This window comes from Symphalangus syndactylus, chromosome 20 (genome assembly GCF_028878055.3).
Source record: "Symphalangus syndactylus isolate Jambi chromosome 20, NHGRI_mSymSyn1-v2.1_pri, whole genome shotgun sequence".
NCBI lineage: Eukaryota > Metazoa > Chordata > Mammalia > Primates > Hylobatidae > Symphalangus > Symphalangus syndactylus.
The window spans coordinates 20157808-20181730 of record NC_072442.2 but is presented as its reverse complement, the minus strand read 5'-3'; the positions used below and the strand labels follow the sequence as shown (position 1 = coordinate 20181730).

The 23923-nt window shown below is 41.0% G+C and overlaps 1 protein-coding gene across 8 annotated transcripts in view; it reads left to right on the top strand.

Moving 5' to 3' along the window:
* The window catches only part of MYO1D (myosin ID), a 378547-nt gene that overhangs the window by 197288 nt on the left and 157336 nt on the right, over positions 1-23923 (top strand). For all 8 annotated transcript variants that reach the window (XM_055258294.2, XM_063628497.1, XM_063628498.1 and 5 more), the window contains exons 17-19: positions 13245-13468; positions 17951-18095; positions 18625-18729. In XM_055258294.2, the coding sequence (XP_055114269.1) occupies positions 13245-13468; positions 17951-18095; positions 18625-18729 (474 nt within the window). The remainder of the gene's footprint in view (positions 1-13244; positions 13469-17950; positions 18096-18624; positions 18730-23923) is intronic.

The window sequence follows — 23923 nt, the reverse complement described above, 5'->3', positions numbered from 1 at the left end:
GGTACCAAAAATGTGGTCAGGATAGATAATATGTTCATGCAATATTTTTAAAAATCCAAAATTAATGGAACAAATCTGTGGTGAACAAAAGATCAAAATTTTAAATAAAGACGGGATCCATATTATTGAACTTTTTCCTTTTGTCTCAGGCTCCAATATGGCCTGACATGGCACAGCCTTTATATATAACTCAGTGTAGGTTAACGTATGAATTAACTTAGCATCCTTTAAACATGTTTCCAGTTTGTTAAATTAGCATAGACTAATTTACATACTCATAAAATTGCCATCATTTTCAATTTTTATATATACTCACCAATATTCAGAAAGCACAAGTACAACAAACTCCTTAGAGGAAAATTTAAATTTTTAAAAAAGGTGTAATGATCACTCTTGCTTATGTAAAATTGTTAAAAATACATTGTGCAGTTGTTCTTCACTATCCCTTAAAGATACCTGTTGTTTTATTTTGAAATAATTTTAGATTTACAGAAAAGTTACAAGAATAATATAAAGAATTCTTATGCCTTTCACCCCAGTGCCCAAATGTTAAAATTTTAACTATATTTGCTTTATCATATTGACACAGGATTTTTCTTGGCCCCTTTGCTGGACTCGCGGCCGGGGCACCCCATCTACTTGGCCCACTGCATTCAGGCCCTGGCAGGAGGGAGCATGTGGGCAAGCAAGTATGGGATCTGGCCGGCCACTCCAAGCACCAACATAGAAGCAAGCTCCATGCAGGGCCCATGAGCAAACCAGGCATATTACCCCCAGGGGAATGCAGTGATGCCCAGGCAGGGGTATGACCCCAGAGCCCCAAAGGGAGTGTTACAGTATGCTTATTAGCTCTTTTAGTTCTGCCACCTGCAGCCCAACAAACAGTGATGTGTTAGCAGCTCTGTCAGCCTTTTGTCCCACTCTGGCCTGCAGCTCCGGGACAGGCGTGGCCCTGGGCCAGCTCAGGACCACCGCTGCTTCTCTTGTGTGGGGTGGCTGCTCTCCATTGACACAGCCAGAGGGTCAGTGTTACAGCCTTCTGAATATCTGCATTCAGTGGGTCCTGAGCTCTTGTCCTGCATCCAAGAAGAATGAGGTCATGCTGACAATTGAAGGGTGGTAAAGGCAGAAAATTGTATTGAGCAACAGAGCAGCTCTCAGCAGAGAGGGGACAGAAGGGTCAGATCATCTCTCCAGTGTGGCTGAGTCTGGGGCTTTTATAGGCACAGGATAAGGGAGTGCATGCTAATTGGTTTGTGAGTATGCAAAAATGGTTAAAACAAAGGCACCAGTCGAAAGTGGACACAGTGTAAAAACAGGGAAGGGTATATGTAAAATAGGTGAAAGGTGGGGATCAATCAAAGGAAAGCACACCAAATGGGAAGACAGGTTCTCAATCTCATCCATGGATGTGACTTGTAGCTTGGCCTTCAGGCTTTAAACTGTTTTTGGCTTGAAGGTGGGGTCGCACCAGGGACCCACCTATGTCTGCCTAGGATTTCTCTGTCTCCTGCCTCTATCAATGCTTGTTCTTTGGTTCTCTCTCTCTCAATCTGTATATGTGTATATCTGTGTGTACAGATCTATTTGTGTGTATATATACAATTGGTTTTGGAACTATTTGAGAGTAATTTGCAGATGTAATACCCTTTACCCCTAAATATTTCATGTATATTTTCTTTTTTTTGAGACGGAGTCTCGCTCTGTCACCCAGGCTGGAGTGCAGTGGCGCGATCTCGGCTCACTGCAAGCTCCGCCTCCCAGGTTCATGCCACTCTTCTGCCTCAGCCTCCGGAGTAGCTGGGACTACAGGCGCCCACCACCGCGCCCGGTTAATTTTTTGTATTTTTAGTAGAGACGGGGTTTCACCGTGGTCTCGATCTCCTGACCTTGTGATCCACCCACCTTGGCCTCCCAAAGTGCTGGGATTACAGGCGTGAGCCACTGCGCCCAGCCTTCACGTATATTTTCTAAAAACAAGAGCATTCTCTTCTGTAACTATAGTATAATTATCAAAATCAGAAAATTCACATTGATACAATGCTGTTTTCTATGAGTTTACTCGGTTTAGGAAAATGTCTTTCAGCCGGGCACAGTGGCTCACACCTGTAATCACAGCACGTTGGGAGGCCAATGAGGGCAGATCGCTTGAGGTCAGGAATTTGAAACCAGCCTGGCTTACATGGCAAAACCCCGTCTCTACTAAAAAAAAGACAAAACTTAGCCAGGCATGGTGGTGCACACCTGTAATCCCAGGCTACTCAGGAGGCTGAGACAAGAGAATCGCTAAAACCAGGAAATGGAGATTGCAGTGAGCCAAGATCACACTACCGCAACTCTAGCCTGGGTGATAGAGTGAGACTCCATCTGAAAAAAAAGAAAAAGAAAATGTCTTTCCTGACAAATGTGTATGCCTCTTATTAGCTAAATAAAATGTGTATAAAATACCCCATTTCCTTTCTGCTTTGACTTTTAATTAAAGTAAGCTTTATACACAATAGCTTTTCATAGTCTAGGTTTTCTGGTATAATTACTCTTTATCTTATTTGAATAATTCTTTTATTTTGTTTGATTTCATTGCTTCCCAAAAGGATAGAACCCGGTTCTTTGGAAATTGCAGAGCAGGAAAACACTTCTTCTACCTGCTTAGATTCAGTGCCTGGAGCCTGCAAATTTAACTCACAAAAGGCAGATTAACTGGAGAAAAGGCATACAATTTTTACTGATGTAAGGATTTTATATGCACAGGAACTTCACAGAAAAGAAGTGAAAAACCTAAAGAAGTGGTAGACTCAGGGTCTTATATACCATTTTAAAGAAAGGCAATAAAATGTGACTAGACATGAGATAGAGGATCTGGGATTCTAGGGCCAATAAATTGGGAGAAAGTGACTAGGAACTGCATGAAAGGAAGTAATGGAAGATAAAGGCTATTTTAGTAAGATCTATTTATGTAGACTCATCTTGATGTGGACTTTTCCTCTCTGGTGATGAGAGTGTTCTTGTCTTCCTAGTACAAGGAGAGGGCACTTTTCTCATGGGAAATATATCCTTTTCAGGCAGATAGGGGAAGGGCAGAGAGCTTTTCCTGCATCTACTATTTCTTAGTTGTCTTTAGCTCAAAATAATCCTTATGCCAAAGTGGCATAATTTTGGGTGGCATATCCTGATCCCCTTCAACATTAGTACTCTGTGTACAAAGAAATTTGTAGTCAATTATGGTTTTTTTTAATTCTGTTAAAGTAGATTTATATAGAAATTCTCAGAGCTTCGGCCCGGCACAGTGGCTCACACCTGTAATCCCAGCACTTTGGGAGGCCAAAGCGGGTGGGTCATGAGGTCAGGAGATCGAGACCATCCTGGCTAACACGGTAAAACTGCATCTCTACTAAAAAATACAAAAAATTAGCCAGGCGTGGTGGTGGGCACCTGTAGTCCCAGCTACTCAGGAGGCTGAGGCAGGAGAATGGCATGAACCTGGGAGGCGGAGCTTGCAGTGAGCCGAGATCACGCCACTGCACTCCAGCCTGGGTGACAGAGCGAGACTCCATCTCAAAGAAAAAAAAGAAAAGAAAAAGAAATTCTCAGAGCTTCTAATACGCTAATGTACACCATGAATCTCCATAAAGGGAATTACAGTATGCAGCTTTTCCAAACTTATTGAAACTGGAACCCTTTTTTCAGGGAGCATTCCAAGAGCCCTGTGTTCCAGAATGTATTTTTAGAACTCTGTGGAATCAATGTTAGGGTATACCTTTGGCTGGATCTTTCAAATATCAGCTATTTTGGCAATCTAGAGAACTAGTCAAAATTGAGATTATTTGCAAACCACTAAAGCAAATGTATACTGTGTTATTATTTTGATAGAGTACTGTGTGTTTTGAATGCTAGGCATTTGTCACACAAGGTCAAAGCCTGACCTGTACTCTTTACCAGGTGGTAAGCCACCTCGCTATCAGACAGAGGTAGACTTGGGGTTGGTAGAGGCTGTAGGAGTCTCCTGAAAAAGCTGAAACATTGCCAGACACCACTTTGGATCTGCTCAGATGCTCAAACACTTGACCCAAACTCTGTAATTCTACATCAAAATGCAGTTTAAAGATAGTCTTGAGAGATTTTGAAGGTGAATTACCAAGTTTTTCCCTCCTCTTTTAAGAAAACAAAACCAAACAAAAGAAAGCAGTCACTTTCCTACAGCTCCACAGAGTGTTCACAAGATTGAGTCCTGGAAAATCTGTCAGAATTACTTAACCTATTATCTGGAGTAATTTTATTTTCATTTGTCTACAAAATAATTGCAACTTGGGTTTCAATAGTGTTGATGTTGGGCTGTTCTTCTGATAGTAATTGACCAAAAGGTTCAATTACTTCTTGAAGTTACAGTTATAAGGAGGCTGTCAGATGATGTCATCATCATAGTGAAGAAACCATTAATAGGCATCAATTGTTGCACTAAAGAATTGCAAGGTTAATGAATCTGGACAAGGCCATATATATAAAATGGGCATGTCCTAAACGAAGGTTCGTGGGTCAATTAACTCGGCAAGTTAGTCTCCCAGACCAAGGTAAGACAGCTCAGGGGTGGTCACTTCTAAATTATGTTCCACCAAGCACATACCAATACCACCACCTACAATAGTTAAGTTCATCAGGGCAGCTTGTAATGACCAGACTCATGTACTTTGTGTGTGTGTGTGGCTCTTCATTTTAATGATTTTTACATTTGTTTATTGACTAAAGATTTGTTTATTGACTAAAGATTTTGAGTCTTAGATTTCTCCTATGTCTTCCAAAATATTATTAATTTATCTGTAAAACGAAGGAATTTTGTTTCAGGAATTATGCTAATAGCCTATAAATTATATTCACTGGATTATATTTTCTTCTTGTTACATATTAACCTGCTATTCTGGTAAAAACATGAGCACCAGCATTTTAAAAATAGCACATCAAGGCCGGGCACGGTGGCTCACGCTTGTAATCCCAGCACTTTGGGAGGCCGAGGCGGGCGGATCACGAGGTCAGGAGATCGAGACCATCCTGGCTAACGTGGTGAAACCCCGTCTCTACTAAAAACACAAAAAAGTAGCCGGGTGCGGTGGCAGGCGCCTGTAGTCCCAGCTACTCGGAGAGGCTGAGGCAGGAGAATGGCGTGAACCTGGGAGGTGGAGCTTGCAGTGAGCCGAGATTGCGCCACTGCACTCCAGCCTCGGTGACAGAGCGAGACTCCGTCTCAAAAAAAAAAATAAAAAAATAAAAATAGCACATCAAGTCTTTATTCATTTTGTCCCTTATAGAAATGGAAGAGGAATAATTCAGAAAGATTTTTCTGTCTCTGAGTCTTCCTTTAAAATAGCTCTTAGAAAGAGCCACACCCTTCATCAGTCAATCATGAAATATCCAAAATTGAATGTGACTGTCATATTCTAAATTTGATGGAATGTGTCCATACCAAATTTTGTATATTTATAATTTGCTCAGAGTTCATTCAACCAGAGTTCATTATTTACATAAATAAACCCTCCTCTACCACAACTTTTTAACAACCGTAAGGTGTCAGAACTCTGCCCAAATAACCATATGGGTTATGTAGACTCATCTCAATGTGGACGCTCGAAGTTCCCCATTATGTAGACTCATCTCGATGTGGACATCTCAAAGATCCCCATATGGGGAACTTAAAGATAGAAATGGAGGAAAGATGCTTCTAAAAATTGTCCTTAGGCATGGAGGACCTGAGAAGCTGGGAGCTGAAATGTTGAATGATTCTGTTTGTGGAAACCAAGAGAATGTCTAATTCAGAGCACTAAGGAGCTGTGAAGCAGTGATTTATATTGACAACAAGACAGAAAGAGCCCCCAATGCCCATAATGACCAGAATTTTGAAAAACAAAACAAAACAAAACAAAACATGGGGAACTAGGAGAAAAAAGGAAAGCTGACCTGTGTTTGATTCTGAGACGAAACGGAAGATACATAATTGTCCTACTTCTTAATAGAGTGTAACCTAGAATCCCACTTTTTTTTGCAAAGTTTAATGACTGTTAGATGTTGCTTTGAAACATCTGACCGCTGAAGAAGTATGCACCAGAAGAAAAAAATGGTAGAATTAAGATGGCATTATGAAACATCTGGTTAAACATGAAAGTTGTGTTTATATCCACTCTCTTAACATCTCGAAAAGAGCAGAAAAGGAATAAAAATTGGATACACCTACGAAGACAAATAGTACCGTAGTGGAAACAACAGAAGACAAGAGATGTCAGCATAAGTTTAGAAGTAAGTAAATGAGTGGTTACTCCCAGGCAAGTGCCTGCAGAGAACAAGGCGAACAGTTTGCCTCATTCTGACGGTAGCGCTGTAGAAAGATTCTAGACTTGGAAGGACTGGGTGCCTCTGTAGGTAGGGATGAGGGGTGGCCCTGACAGAGGAGGTTGGTTAAAATCTATGTAAAGAGGAATTAGACACTAGGTCTCTCCCCAGACCTCACAAAGCTAAGGGACTACCTCAGCCTCATTCTGATAGACGGCAAGAAGTTTCCTGTCTGAATAAATTGAACAGGATTTAGAGAAGTTCTGAACTTAGGGACACCGGGCTTAGTGGAGGAGAGGGGTCAGGTACCATACTGAGACCAAGGATATTAAATGAAAGTATAGACACTGAGGAGTAAGATTCCCCCCACCACCCACCCCAGACCCCTTCACTCTGAGGATTCTGGCAGGAAAGAGAAAACACTTCATGATCCTGACATTCTGGGGTTCCCCACAGATGGCTACTCCCAACCTGATCACCCTGTAGTGAAGTTCCCCATCCATGAAGCACTTATACAGAGCTTCCAAGGGCTGTTCACCTTTCAGTGAGAGTGGAGGGCCAACAATCCCTATACATGTGAGGAAGGCCTTGGGCAAGGCCAAGACTAAGACAAATAGGAAAACTGGAGATTTAGAGGTAACAGGTGCAATACAAGGAACAGTGCAAAAAATAAAACCATAAGTTATATACTCAGAGGTGGGATGAGATGTGGCATTCATAAAGTAAGAGCAACATGCTTTTAAAAGAAATATTACAAGAGCAAGGATGAGCTCTTGAAGATGGAAAACGTGACAGCCTAAGTGAAAGATTCAATATCAGGCTTGGAAGATGAAGTAGAATACATTCATTCATTCAGTAAATATTATTAACTAGGTCCTTGGCATTGTTCCAGACAGTGGAAATACATCAGTGAGCAAAATAGACAAAGATCCCCAGCCTAGTAGCCCTTAAATTCTAGTGGGAGAGAGCATAAACAGCACCATAATATGTAAGTTACATGATATGTTGGAAGGGATTGAGTGCTGGGGGAAAAAGAAAAAGTAGAGCATGGTAAGGAGAATTAAGAGTGCTGGGCGGGCCGGGGGGTGGGGAGGTGGAGACAGGTTGAACTTTTAAATAAGAAGGGCAGGGCTGGCCTCCCTTGAGAAGGTGACAACTGAGCAAAGATGCAGAGAGTGAGGAAGTCAGCCATCTGATGGCGGGGAGCAGATTATTCCAGGCAGAGGGAGCAACTAGCACAAAAGCCCTGAGACAAGAGGGTGCCTGGCCTGTGTAGGGTCCAGCAGGGAGGCCAGGGTGGCGGGAGCGAGCAGGGGAGAGGACAGCGGGAGATGAGGTGGGGAAGAGACAGTACCAGACCACATAGGGCCATGAACGCTGTAGGAAGGACTTTGGCTTTTCTGCTCAGGGAAATAGAGAGCCACTGCAGAGTTTGAGCAGAGAAGTGACATGATCTGACTTTGGTCTTAAAAGGATCACTCTGGCTGCTGTGTTGAGAATTGGCACCTCAGTTGCAAGGATGTGTGCAACGCCATGCCAGCATTCTCTGTTTATACCTGAGTTGTTCCCTGTCAGCAGGCCTCTCTTGTTTGCCGCTGTCCTCTTTTCTGAGAAATGGTCCCTCGCTTGCTCCTCTGGCAGTATGCTCTCTACCCGATATCCTCTGCTGACTTCACCTTGCAGGTCCCAGCGTGTGTCCTTTGACTCCCGCTCCTCTGGCCTCATATCCTAAAGCACATAACGTCTGGCTTGTTCTACTTTTGTGTTGATATTGTTTGAAGCAGGGCCCCTTTTGGCTCCCTTGTTGTTTGTTGAACCTCTCAGGCATATGCAAATAAGTATTAAGCACTTGTTTTTTAATATAACATTTAATTTTCTGCTTTCTGAGGCTTTGTCATCAGGCACAGTCCTTTACAAACGTAAGCTTTGTATGACTCTCAACAAACTCAACAGTTTAAGCTGCTTTAAACAAAGAGAGAAAACAGGAAAATCTGTCTTATACCTTAAATTCCAAACCTGCAGACCCCTGGTGGGAAAACCAACCAACAACCCTCCTGCCACACATACACACAAACTTTTATGGAAACGTATCTATTTAAACCAAATGTGCTTAGATTATAAGGGAAAATGCATGAATCATTTTTCCTGTAAAATCATTTTCCTCTGTAGTTTTCAATGCTTGTCCTTTGTTGTTAAAAAATAGAGCCTAAGGAACTTCTCATAAAGTTGGCGATATAACTGCAGGTTCACCAAATTTCCTTCCCACAGAATTGTGTAAGATTAACAAATATCAAATATAAAAATAACAAAGAACCTGTCATCAGCCCTGAAACCAAGAAAAGATTCCAACTCCATACCATCAACTTTGAGAAGTGTCATCCAAAAAAAGAAAACTTGGGCCACATTGAAAGAAGATGCTTTTAAAAAATCGATATATTCTTCAAAGAGAAGAATGGAGCATGGAGAAGTACAAGGAGGAAATTCTGAAAAGCTGTACTACTTTTGAAGGTGCTACATTCAGTATAAAGGTGTACCAGAGGGAGGGCTTAGAATACCCCACACCTTCATCGGGGACCCTTTCTTTCATCAAGAAGACTTCTTTCACAAGCAAGAAGAGTAGGCAAAGTTTGCCATCTTTCCTGCCTCTGATATATCAATAAGTGGGTGTAAAATGAGGAAAGTATCTGCAAGCAGTGATTATTACAGCCGAACCAAGGAAAAGCTCCACTAGACATGAAAAAGGAACACTTGGCCCCATAACAAGCCAAAAGCCTACGATACAACCCAGATTTGGTGAAGCAAACCTCTGATGCATTTATTTCATAGAATGAAATAAAGACCCCAGTGGCAGTTACTTAAAGCCCCTGCATGCTCTCCTCTCCCCTTAGGCAACTGAATGACTGGATAAGGTGTATAAACCATGGACACCAGTCCATATTATAGGTGGAAGAATAAAACAGTATCAAATCAGGCACTGTTTGGGGGCAAATGGCAGACTGAGAAAGAATGGCTTATATTTACTAAACAGTTTTCAGGTCACACTGACAAGTGATGGAGGCAAAAAATCTGCACATACAAAAAAAGAAGGTAGCACAATCGCCAGGCGCGGTGGCTCACGCCTGTATCCCAGCACTTTGGGAGGCCAAGGCGAGTGGATCACGAGGTCAGGAGATCGAGACCATCCTGGCTAACACAGTGAAACCCCATCTCTACTAAAAATACAAAAAGTTAGCCAGGCGTGGTGGCAGGCGCCTGTAGTCCCAGCTACTCGGGAGGCTGAGGCAGGAGAATGGCGTGAACCCAGGAGGCAGAGCTTGCAGTGAGCCAAGATCACGCCACTGCACTCTCGCCTGGGTGACAGAGCAAGACTGTCTCAAAAAAAAAAAAAAAAAAAAGAAAGTAGCACGACCCACTAAAGGTAAATAAAGAATAGACTTTCAAATAGTCGTAACAGCCTATGCTTATTGAGCACTGACTACTCACCAGGCACTATTTTAAGTGTTGTGTATGTATTAACTCCATTAATCCTCATAACACTACAAGGTAAGCACCATTATTATCGCTATTTTACAGCTAAGAAAACAAAGGCACAAAAGGAAGCTTGCCCAAGTTTACACAGCTCTTTTTTTTTCTTTTGAGACAGAGTCTCGCTCTGTCGCCCAGGCTGCAATGCAATGGTGCGATCTCAGCTCACTGCAACCTCCCCTTCCCAGGTTCAGGCGATTCTCCTGCCTCAGCCTCCCGAGTAACTGGGATTACAGATGCACACCACCACACCTGGCTAATTTTTTGTATTTTTAGTAGAGACAGGGTTTCACCATGTTGGCCAAGCTGATCTGGAACTCCTGACCTTGTGATCCGCCCACCTCGGCCTCCCAAAGTGCTGAGATTACAGGCGTGAGCCACCATGCCCCGCCTGCGCAGCTCTTAAGAGTAGGACCAGGATTTGAAAACACGCAGTCTGAGTCCAGAGCTTGTTCTCAGCTACTCTGCTTTTATAACTCAAGAAACAGACAACATTTTAGGCGACTGCTTTTTACTTTCAAGGAAATTTAAGAGAATAGAAATGTATTGGCCGTACACCTTTTCTTGAAAGCTACTGGGCGTGGGGTGGTGGGGGAGAACTCGGATCCATTGTGGAAGAGTAGTTTAAAAAGCTCCAGGATAGGGAACTGTTCAGTGGATACAGGCAATATCAAAGAAGAAGATCCAGTTAATGTGCTCGATGAGTAAAAAAATTACTGCTAATCATTTGATGGGTCTGTAAGAGCATTTGGCAAAAATTGGCAGTAAGTTTATAGTAAATAAAGCAAAATTTAAAAACAAGGCAGTTACTAATGATAGGTAAAAACAAATACACACAATAAAGAAAGAACATTCATACTTCTTAGCACAGCAATGAACCAAATATATGTGTAATATATAATACAATGCAATATAACATATACGTATCGTATGTAAGTTATTCAATATATAATAGAGTTAATATAGGTAATGTAAACATACTTTAACTATCATTGGGAAGATAGATGAGAAGAAAGAATGATGGTGGGAGAGCTAAATCTCCATCTTGCGTGATTTGGGTAGTGTCTAAAAGGATCAACCAAGAAATCATAATATATGTGGTTTGGGGGGCGGGTATTTTTTTGGGGAGGGGGAAGGGACAGAGTCTCACTTCCGTTGCCCAGGCTGGAGTACAGTGGTGCAATCTTGGCTCGCTATAGCCTCAACTTCCTGAACTCAGGCAATCCTCCCACCTAAGCCTCCTGAGTAGCTGGGACTACAGGTGCACACCACCACACCTGGCTAATTTTTCTGTATTTTTAGTGGAGACAGGGTTTCGCCATGTTGCCCAGGCTGGTTTCGAACTCCTAGGCTCAAGTGATCCTCTCACCTCAACCTCCTAAAGGGCTAGGATTACAGGCATGAGCCACCACACCTAGCCATATTATTTATAAATATGACAGTAAATATGGAAGAAGCATCTAAAATAGTTTGTGTTGATTGAGACTAGAGGTAGGGAGATGGGTTTAGAAGGGTGAAGAGAAGGGCTACTGTGTTTTTTTTTTTATATGCATTTTTGTGCTATTTGATTTTTTCAACTATTAAAAACCTAAATAAGCCAACACAGATGAAATTATAAAGGTTGTTAAAAAAAGACCCCCTTTATAAAGTAGGTTTCTTGTAAAAGAAATAAATTACTGCTTAAAAAGTACTTACTTATAAGATGTTTTTTTCAATTTGCTAAAGAATCTAACCAAAAACATTCTAATAGGAAGCTCTATAAAACACTTCTTGAAAATTAAAGATTGATACTCTTTATAGATGTGGCTCCAAGGAGTCTTAAATTCCTCCCAACAACAAAAAAAAAGCAACAAACAGTAGGAAACTTAAAAATGTGTTTTGTCTAAGAAATTAAATCACATACTTTCACCCTGTAATTGTATTTTTTTGGTTTTTCGAGATACTAAAGAAGGGAGCTTTATTTTTGCACTTGGGTGGAGGCGTAACAAAGCCATCTGTACAGTGGATTTGGCTACAAGGAAGGGAGCCATTTTGACTAAAAAGGGCTGCTGTACTGACGCCACATGAGATGACGAGTTAGTTTTTATTGCCTCATTGTCTTTAAACATTCTATTTATATGTGAACTCTAGATTACCATCACAAATTGCCCATGTGTCATGTTTCCCTTAAATATTATGGTTTTTCTTGACCCATTGGTGTCCCTTGATGATCTTCTTGCACATAGTGTGCAAACAAATCTGTATTGTGCAGCAGGCTGAAAAGGGAGAGCACTGCAAGCACATGGTGTACTTTAGGAGTCCGCATGAGGACAAACCTAAAACAACTGAGTCAAATGAGGCATTGCACAAGTTTTGCTTAGAGGAATTGGTGGGCACAGATGGGGATTTTTAAGAAGAAATAAAAGAAACCTGAGGGAGTCTGCAGAACCCATACTGTGAGCTTTGAACTAGAGGTTGAAAATCTTGGCTCTGAAAGGCCAGGGACTAGGGAGGGAAATAATACAATCAACCTAAGTAGCAGCAATAAATATACTGGGGCATGACGGCATTGTGTACAAGGAGTTCATCGAAGAAAGCAGCTAGGGTTGTTTGGCATCTTAGAGACTGGTGGCAGAAAGGGAAAGAAAGGGGTTTACAATAAGTGGTGGTGGAGAGGATATACAGGGGAAGAGCCAGTGATTAATTGAAGATCGCACCAAATTTGTTTTTGCTTGAGAAGTTGAGAAATACGGGCACCTGACAAAGGATCCTGAAAAAAAATAGGTATCTCTGACTCTACCATGCTTGAAGTTGGCATTGAGGCGTTTATATAGTGTCACTGATTTGTGAGCACTGAAAAACTTTTAACAAAGATTCACATGATATTAGTACGTAATCTGATTTACCCTTTCCCCATGAATCCTTGAGAGTTTACGTAGTGCCGCGGGAGAGGAGATGCACAGGCTGTGTGTAAATCAGTTTGTGAATCCAAAGTGGCGTTACACCAGTGGCCAGCATGTATAATCTATGTAAAGTTAGGTTTCACAAGAAAACTATAGATGCTTATGGCATGATGTTCTGACTCATCTCGCTTCCCTTCAGCATTCCTAAAATATTTATCCAAAGATATTTGCATTTTGGCTTTCTTCTTTTCATGACAGTAAAGTTAAAACAGGACTCAACTTCAGGCTCAGCACACACTTCAGTGTAGAATGAGCAGCTAGACAGCTGAAACAAAATGACTGACGTGACTCCCCACGCCATCTGTTGGTGGCAGGTGGAACTGACATGCTTTGGCTCTGGCTGATTTTGTGCACACTTGCAAGTTGCCTGGTTGAGTTTGTAAGTAGAGGAGCTGCTATAATATCAAAGCCATCCACAACTTAGCCAGTCAACAATGTTTTCCTTTTTCTTTCTCTGTTGTGAAGGTGTGGCGGGGCACCCTGGCCCGCATGCGGTACAAAAGAACCAAGGCAGCTCTAACCATAATCAGGTACTACCGGCGCTACAAAGTGAAATCGTACATCCACGAGGTGGCCAGACGCTTCCATGGCGTCAAGACCATGCGAGACTACGGGAAGCACGTGAAGTGGCCAAGCCCTCCTAAAGTTCTTCGCCGTTTTGAGGAGGCCCTGCAGGCGATTTTCAATAGGTAAGAACGCGTTGCTGTGTGCTGCATCCATTTATGGTGGCACAGTTAATACTATGCAAAGTCACAAGTCTGAGACCCTGATATTGACGCAGCTATTTGCTGTTATGACATTTACCTTTACCTTATGTTTTCAGTTTTGTAGATTTGGCTTTCAAAGAGCGTCTGCTTACCCCTCAAAATAAAGGAACTGCCAATTTGTTTTTCCTGTAGCAGCTGACAGCAATGTGCCACAACCCCTGGACACAAGCCATAGTTAAGATAAGCTACTAGCATGCTGTTTCTACTTACTTTTATTAGCTAAAAATAAAACCACCACACATAACTCAAACTAGAAAATCCTCTAATCCTTTCAAAGCAGTGGTTCTCAATTCTGCTGCACCTTAGAATAACGAGGAGTTTAGGAAATATGCCAGCACCCAGGTCCTACCACCAGAGAGTCCTGTTTAATGGCGCTGGAGTGGTGGGGCCCAGGCAGAGGTCCTTTTTTAAAGTTTCCCACGTGATTTCAAAGTGCAGCCAAAGGGGAAAATAACTGTTTTTAGAGCGAGCTGTCTTTTAAATAAATAAAAACCCAAGTAAAATTTGGTACCTTTCCAACTGGTCTTTATTTTTTTATAACCTGCCCTGGATCTGAGTGTGTAGTTATTCCAAGTCCTTTCTCCTCGCTTTTTGAGCTTGTTTATTGCCAGTATACACCAGATGTATTTAGTTCTGTCTTAGATACAGCCATCTAGTCACATAAACTAAGCTACTTCTTCTCAAATATAGTCATTTTATCATGATACTCCATAAAGAACACTTTGAACTAATTGATATGCTGAATGTACAAGAACTAATGTATATTCTGTGCTAAATCAGATTTTATCTTCTTTAGATTTTGCTCTAAATATAATTGATGGAAGGTATCAAAAGATAAAGAAAAGTGCATGGAAGAAAACTCTTTAATATATATTTCATATGCTTTTTTAAAAAAATAATTGCTCATAAGAAGAAAAAATACAGAATTATTGAAAACAAAAGTACCTCAACCTTCAGTTCTCAGATATAGTACTATAAATAATTAGTTTTCAGTCTTGGCAGGCTTTTTACATAGTCACATATGATTTGGGCATTTTTTTCCTCTTTTTTACACAGGCAAGATTATATGTATGGCTATATGACTTTACTTAAAAATAAGTCTTGAAGATCGGTCCATGCCAATAAAGATCTGTGTAAGATTTTTAAGAGCTGCAGGAGATTGTTACTGATTTTGATTAGATTGCACTACAGCCTATACAGTCTTCTTTGTAGATTTTGAGGTTTTACTTGTGGTCTAGAATTGATTGATTTGTACAAAATTCAATGTACTCATTCAGCAAATACTTACTGAATGTCTGCTGTGTTGCAGGCACTGACCTAGGTTTCAGGGATATGGTGACAAACAAGAAAGATGTGAAAGACAGTCCCAGCCTTCCCAGGCCTTGTAATCAATGGCATTTGAAAATAACAGGTCTGCTACATTTGTTCTTTATACACACACACGCGTGCACACTCACACGCGCACACACACTGAATCTTGCCAGTTGTGTCCATCTAATCCAGGCGTCTGCAAACTTTTTCTGAAAGAGGCAGATATTAAGTATTTTAGGCTTTGTAGGCTACAGATGGTCTCTGTCACATGTTCTTCTTTGTTTTGGTTTTGGCAAACATGTAAAAATGTAAAAACTATTCTTAGCTTGTGGGCAGTACCAAGACAGACCATTGGCCAGATTTGGCACAGGCTATAGTTTGCCAACCCCTGATCTAGTCACTATCAGGAATTTTTTGATCTGTGGAATACAGAGATAGATGTATTAAAGAATTCTACTGTGATTGTAGCATTCTTGTGTTTGTTTTTCTAAAATCTCAATGTGCATCTAATCATGTTTAAGTTCACTCCTGTTCTTCACAGTAATTCTTTTTAATTGAGCCTTCTCCATACCTAGCTTTGTCCCCTTTTCATGTCATTGAGGCTGGTGATTTTTATGGCTGCAGCTGTTGTTGGCTACACGTATTTATAGACAGCAGTTTGCTTGATTAGGATGAGAAGCATGGGTGGCTTTCTCCATGGTCGTATAGGTCAGGTCCTGAATCCCCCAGTGTGCTTCTGTGGCCTTTGGAGTCAGTCAGGGACAGACCTTGTCCTGAGCCACTGTGGGCAGTGAAGACAGGACAGGCTGACCAGGTTTGTAGACTGGAAACAGACCAGTAGACAGAGCAAAGATGTCTCTCCACCAGTCATGAAATTTGGAGATCAAGGGCTGATTAGAGAAGTTGCTTAGGAAGCCACTGAGTATTGTAAGACCCACCTGTCACAGTGTCCTTGACTTTGACCACCAACTGCTCTAAGCCTGTCACTCTGCTAGTCTCTTCTGGAATGATCTTAGGACAGTCTGTCTTGTTGGAGTGTTGGTTGTCCATAGGAAGTAAAGGATTCCACTATTCTATTGAGCCATGACTTCTTCATGGTTGTTGCTTTGGCAGCCTGGTATCTCTGACCAACATGTGGCCTGCCTCACTGCAGCCAGCCATTCCATGTGCAGGGAACAGGCACAGCTCTCACCTTAAAATCCTTCATCTCCTGCCCTTGCTACCAGTCCCTGCCACTTCAGGCTTCAGGATTCTCATCTATGCCTGAGGGATTTTCTCCTTCCACTGAGTAGAGTGCTCTGCCCTGAACGAGCCGCTTCCCCATCAGCTGGATCCCATCTGCTTCGTATCTTCCAGAAAGTCATTACACTTTCTACTTTATTGACATCATTCCCATTTTCTGGTGTTGTTATAAATGTTTCCTTATTTTTATATTTATTTGGTTATTTCAGTGGGAATTTTCCATTTTAGTTAAATCTCATTCTATGGAAACAAGTTTGAGAACAACCAGCCTTGATTATTCGTCTGATTAAAAGGAAGTTCTCTGTTTGCTTCCAACCTCCCTACTTCAAGCTCCTGTGGCAGAAAAGAGGATATAACCATCGTGCAGGGCTAGGATGTTGCCAAGAGCATAAGAGAACTTGTACCTGTTTTTTCCCAATCAGGAACAGGTTATTTTTGGTTTAAGCTTTCAGTTGCTTAGCCAAAAAATCTTGGAGTCGTCCTTAAATCCTCTCTGGCCCCCACATCTAATCCATTGTCAAATTCTATTTGTTCTTCCTTCAGAAATATTCAGAACCAACACTTACCTCCACCTCCACCTCCACCTCCCTGATCCAAGCCACCTTGCTCTAGCATGTGTGTTACGGAAATAGCCATCTAACAGGTCTTCCCGTTCCCAGCCTATAGCAACCACAATGATCCTTTTAAAGCATGAGTCAGGTCATGTCCCATCTTTGTTCCAAACCTTCCAATGGCTTCTCATCTCATTCAGAGGAAAGGCCAAAGTCCTGATCATGGTCTCATGGCTTTGTGGATTCTGACCCTGACTCTCCCAGCTCCTTACGCTGCTCCTCTGATGCACCAAGCAAGCTCACATCCCGGAGCCTTTACACTTGCTGTGTTCTCTTCTCTTCCTGGAACACTCTGGCATAGGTCTCCGTATGACCAGCTCCCTCACGTCCTGTAGGTCTCTGCTCATCTATCCTTATCAATGGTGCCTGCCCAGACCACCCTATATAAACCACCCTATATAGACCACACCCACTCTGCATTCCTTCCCTCTTCCACTCTCCCAGTCCTCCTTGCCTTACCTTCACCATCCTACGTACTATATGTCTACTCATATATTTGCTGTCTGTCACTTCTCTCCAGAATACAAGCACCTAGCAGAAAGGACCTTTGTTTTGCTTATTACTGTGCCCCCACTGCCTAGAACAGCACTGGGAGTTTAGCAGGCACCTAGAAAACCTTTGTTGAATGAATGAATGATGAATCCAATTTTCTATGCCCTAAATATAAATATTATGAGAGCCCATGTATCACTAAGTTCTAGTTGCTTTCAAAACACACAAACAACAAAGCAAGTTTTAGAAAAGATCTGTCTACATAAAATGATATGTATTTTAGCAACTTCTGTGTGTATTTTGGAGGCATTTTACTTTTTTTTAGCATGCCAGTGCTTTGATTTCATTCTACTTAATGACAGCTTCAGTTATTTTTGAGAATGCCTGGAGCCCAGGCGCGGTGGCTCATGCCTGTAATCTCAGCACTTTGGGAGGCCAAGGCAGGCAGATCACTTGAGCTCAGGAGTTCAGGACCAGCCTGGCCAACATGGTGAAACCCCATCCCTTATAAAAATACAAAAATTAACCAGGCATGGTGGCGTGCACCTGTAATCCCAGCTACTCAGGAGGCTGAGGCAGGAGAATCACTTGAACCCAGGAGGCAGAGGTTGCAGCGAGCTGAGATCATGCCATGCACTCCAGCCTGGGAGACGGAGGGAGACTCAAAAAAAAAAAAAAAGAGAGAGAGAGAGAGAATGCATGGGATTGCATTTCTAAAGTCTAATACATGTTGTCTATTTACTTGTAGATGGAGAGCATCCCAGCTCATCAAGAGCATTCCGGCCTCAGACCTGCCCCAGGTCAGGGCAAAGGTTGCAGCCATGGAAATGTTGAAGGGTCAAAGGGCTGACCTCGGACTCCAGAGGGCCTGGGAGGGCAACTATCTTGCTTCAGTAAGTCCAAGGGAACAAAGTGAAATCTACTTCTACTTCCTCTACAAAAAAAGAGAAGAACATTTCTCCAAAGAATTTGCAGAAAGGATAAAACACTTTTAGAAACTAAATAATTTCTATGAGATACTAAAACATTTTATTGCTTTTAAATGTACAGTATTTGATGTTTCTCCCGTGTTTAAAAGGGTTCTCTGTGTTGTATCCATATGTATTAAATACACTCTATAACCTGGCCTTTGACCATTTAAACCTTCCCTTACATCATTCAGTGACAATTTTTTAATTACTACCTTTATATTAATTATTCCCAGAGCTACACTTTATCCTCTCTCCCATTCCCTATTTTAAAATTTTTATAGGATCTTTGATGTTACAACAACCATTTAGTAGCTTACCATCTGGGGTGAGGAGATAAAGAGTGCATGTGTGAAACTATATAAGTGTAGTTATAAAGCAGTACACTGAAAGATTGCCTTTCCTTCTAAAATGCTAAGCATACTCATTTTGTCTTGTTTCCTTTTTCTTTCAGAAGCCAGATACACCTCAGACCTCAGGCACTTTTGTCCCTGTTGCTAATGAATTGAAACGGAAGGACAAATACATGAATGTCCTCTTTTCCTGTCACGTCCGTAAGGTAAGGCAAGCTTAAACCAGATCATCTTGGAAAGGAAAGACTGATTCAGATGAAACTCACTTAAGTAAGCCTGTAATAAAACATAACAGTAGGTACATAACTAGCTTCATCATCAGTTCACTAGACCTGTCTGTGCTGAGGCATTGTAGGAATGGCTGAGGTGACTACAACTTTACAGTTAGGCTATAAAGCCTTCCTAAGGGAAGTGATAACTTTTTTTTTTTTTTTTGAGATGGAGTTTTACTCATGTTGTCCAGGCTGGAAAGCAGTGGCGCAATCTCGGCTCACTGCAACCTCCGCTTCCCAGGTTCAGGTGATTCTTCTGTCTCAGCCTCCCAAGTAACTGGGATTATAGGCATGCACCACCATGTCTGGCTAACTTTATATTTTTAGTAGAGACAGGGTTTCACCATGTTGGTCAGGCTGGTCTCGAACTCCTGATCTCAGGTGATTCACCTGCCTCAGCCTCCCAAAGTGCTGGGATTCCAGGACTGAGTCTCCATGCCCAGCCAATTTCTTTTTAAAACTAGGAAAAAAAAAAAAACTAGATTGGGGGGACCTCTTTGAAGTCAGGGATTTGTATTTCACTGCATGTGTATCTTTCATAGCAGCTGTATATCTGCTTTATATTTAATGGTTATTTAGTACTTTTTATACCTACATTATTTCTTTTTTTTTTTTGAGATGGAGTCTCATTCTGTCGCCCAGGCTGGAGTGCAGTGGTGCAATCTCAGCTCACGGCAAGCTCCGCCTCCCGGGTTCATGCCATTCTCCTGCCTCAGCCTCCCAAGTAGCTGGGACTACAGGCGCCCACCACCATGCCCGGCTAATTTTTTGTGTTCTTTAGTAGAGACGGGGTTTCATCGTGTTAGCCAGGATGGTCTCGATCTCCTGACCTCGTGATCCACCCGCCTCGGCCTCCCAGAGTGCTGGGATTACAGGCGTGAACCACCGCACCCAGCCTATACCTACATTATTTCTATAAAACAGGGTTTGGGAGAGGAAGAACTGAGTTTTAAAAAGAGGAGTAGGGCATGTTGAGATTTGGAAGGTGAGGGAAAAGTTACCAGCTATGAGTGTATTTGCTTGTCTGATGCAGGATACTTGGGCTGCTATTTACCTGGAGATGATAGCAGTTGGGCAAATGGAAGTTGGGAAGTGGAAGGCAAAGGACGTAGCTAGTCTTAAAAAAAAACCTTAAAATACTTGTTTAGAAGAACACAGAAGAATTGAAATTATCATTAAAAGAGTATTTTGTAGAATTATCCAAATACATTTTAAAGTATTAATGAAATTATAATTTTTTTAAAATATTGACTAGGTTGATCCAAGAAGAGACAGTAACATAAATATGGCAATAGACAAAGGAGGAATTAAGAAAATTATCAAAGAATTACCTCATAATAAAGGCCCAAGTTTAGGTGATTTTACACATGCTTCATTTCAGATCTTTTAAAAATAATAATTACAGTATTATTCAGATCAAAATAATGAAATACGATTTTTCAACTATAAATTTGGCAGTCTTTAAAGTGTTGATAATAACCAATGTTTATAAGGATGTAAGAAGACATTTTTGGTAGGAGTATAAGATATAGTCATTTAGAGTGGACAATTTGGCAGTATCTGTCAAAATTTAAAATTCTCATACCACTTAATCTAAGAATTCCACAACCCATATTCACCCTACAAATATATCTGCACAAATACCCAGAGAGAGAGAGATGTACAGGTTTGTACGTTGTAACAGCCAGAAAAACTGGAAAAAATGTGAATATGTATCAATAGGTAATTAATCAATTGTGTATGTATACAGTAATATACACTGATATTAAATTAGCGGGAGGCCAGACGCAGTGGCTCATGCCTATAATCCCAGCACTTTGGGGGGCCGAGGCAGGTGGATCACGAGGTCAAGTGATCAAGACCATCCTGACCAACATGGTGAAACCCCATCTCTACTAAAAATACAAAAAAATTAGCTGGGTCTGGTGGTACGCGCCTGTAGTCCCAGCTCCTCAGGAGCCTGAGGCAGGAGAATTGCTTGAACCCGGGAATCAGAGGTTGCAGTGAGCCAAGATTGTGCCGCTGCACTCCAGCTGGGCAACAGAACAAGACTCTGTCTCAAAAAAAAAAAAAAAAAAAAAAAAATGAGTGGGTAAAAGATATCTATGTGGGGAGAAAAGGACAAAATGTGTGAAACAGTGGTTTTCAAGACAGTGGACATCAAGCAAGGAAAGACAATGTTCCCTGAAATATGAAGAAAAAAATGAGGTAATGAGCCCTGCAATTTGCCAGTTTTCTGTCTTGAGAGACTTTCCAGTCCCAGGCATGAGCTGGGGGGAAGCCCAGGCAGAGCCCAATAGACAAAGACAGAGCTTTTCAATAGTGAGAGAGAGACTAAGGCAGCTAGAATTTGCAAAGCAGAGTATCAGAGAGGAGAGAGTTGCACAGAGAGAAAACCCTGAAGATCTGTAGAGGGTTCACTTTGACTGTTCGTCTGAGTACTGATCAGTACATACATATGTGCATATGAGGAAATAACTCAAGGCTGGGAAACAGCAACCCAAAAGGATTATAGGCAACAATGCCCAGTACTCACACAGGGTTGCAAGTAGTGCCTGTTCACACCAGCCAGACTGGAAAACCTCGTGATTTATGAGGCACTGAATAGAGTACTGACAAGAGATTGCCTCAGTAGGGGGTTATAACTAGCCCTTGACCAAACACTGTTCTGATCCTACCTAATAAATCTTGAAAGCACAGCCAGAGATAATCACACTGTTCCCAAGTAACCTAACCAGAACAAAGCTCAAAAATGTTTATAGGAATACAAAAATATCCAGCTCACAGAAGGTAAAATTCACAACATATGACATCCACTCAAAAGTTTCCAAGCATACAGAACAAGAGACTACAACTCATAAGGAGAAAAAAAATTAATCATTCAAACTGACCCATAACTGATATAGATTATAGAGTTAACAGACAAGGTCATTAAAATAATTATTATGATTGTATTCCATATCTTCAAAAAGCTAGAGGAAAGATTTATTAACATGTTAAACACGTGGAAGATTTTTTTAATGACCTGCATGAAGTTATAAAGATGAAAAATACAATTTCTGGGAGGAAAAAACATACTCAATGGGATTAACAGCAGATTAGTCTTTGCAGAAGAAAATCTAGTGAATTTGAAGATATAGCAATAAAAACTACCCAGAATTAAACACAGAGAGAAAAATAAAAGGCTAAAACAAAGCATCAGGAAGCTGTTAGATAACTTCCTGTGGCCCAATATAGGTGCAGTTGAAGTCTCTGATGGAGAGGAGAGAAGGAGAGAAATAAATAATATTTTTTAAAATAATGGCTGATATTTCCCCAAAATTTGATGAAATGTTAAATGCACAGATCTAAGAACCTCAACAAACACTAAGCACAAGAAACATGAAGTAAACTATACTATGGTAAATTGTAATTAAATTGCTCAATACCAGTAATAAAGAGAAAAAAGACACAGAGGAACAAAGAAAGGATGCATCCAATTTCTTGTCAGAAGCAATGCAAGTAAGGAGACAGTGGAGCAACATCTTTAAAGTACTGGTGAAAAAAACAACAACAACTTAGAATTCTATACCCAGCAAATATATCTTTCAAAAACCAAAGTGAAATAAAGACTTTTTCAGACATATCTGAAGATAAACACTACAGGAAATGTTAAAGGAAGTCATCCAGACAGAAGGAAAATTATACCACATGAAAATGTGGACATGCACCAAAGAATGAAGAGCAAGTGAAGTGGTAGCTACATAGACAAATACATGTCTTTTCTTACTTAATTTGTCTTTAAAAGATAATTGACTATATGCCAATGTTTATGGCAGCATTATTCATAATAACCAACAGGTGAAAGCAATTGAAATGTCCATCGATGGATGAATGAATAAAGAAAATGTGGTATAGGCCAGGCATGGTGGCTCACGCCCATAATCCCAACACTTTGGGAGGCTGAGGCGGGTGGATCACTTGAGGCCAGGAGTTCGAGACCAGCCTGGCCAACATGGTGAAACCCTGTCTCTACCAAAAATACAAAAATTAGCCAGATGTGGTGGCACAAGCCTGCAATCCCAGCTGCTCGGGAGGCTGAAGCACAAGAATCGCTTGAACCCGGGGGGTGGAGGTTGCAGTGAGCTGAGATCGCATTACTGCACTCCAGCCTGGGCAACAGAGTGAGACTTTGTCTCAAAAAAGAAAGAAAGAAAGAAAGAAAATATGGTTTAGCCATACAATGGATAAAAAGCCATAAATACATGCTACAACCAAGGTGAACCTTGATATTATACTAAGAAAAATAGCCAGATACACATGGATAAATATTGTATGATCCCAGTTATGTACAGTACCCAGAATGATCTGATTCATAGAGACAGAAAATAGAATGGTAGTTCTAGGGGTTGGGGAAAGAGAGGACTGGGGAGTTATTGTTTAATGGATATAGAGCTTCAGTTTGGAATGATGAAAGTTCTGGAGATAGATAGTGGTGGTGGCTGCACAACAATGTGAATGTGCTTAATGCCAATGAAGCATTGACCTATACACTTAAAAATGATCCAAATCGAAAATTTTGTTATGTGTATTTTACCGAATTTTTTAAATGAAAAAACACAATTGGCTACTTAAACAGAAACAGTGAAAAAGTAGCGTAGAGTTTATAATATATGTAGAAGTAAAATTTATGATAACAATAGCACAAAGATGGGGGAAATGGAAATATACTATTGTATGGTTTTTATACCATAAAGTGATATAATATCAGTAGACTGTGATGTTATAAATGTATTCTGTAAATCCTAGAAAAAGCACTAAAATGGCAATACAAAAAGTTATAACTAATAAGCCAACAAAGGAGAGAAACGAAATTATAAAAAAAAAAAATCTCAATGCAAAAGAAAGCAGAGAAATGTGGAAAAGGGAACGAAGAACAAATGGGACAAATAGAAAACAAATTGAAAATGATAACTTTAAGCCTAACTGTATTGATAATCACATTAAATGTCAATGGTCTAAACACACCGCAATTAAAAGGTAAAGATTATGGCTTCTTAGCATGTGGATGTGTGCACCAACCCCAAAGCTCTCCAAACCCCATGATTTTGAGTTTATGGAGGTTTTATTACACAATCCTAGTTGATGA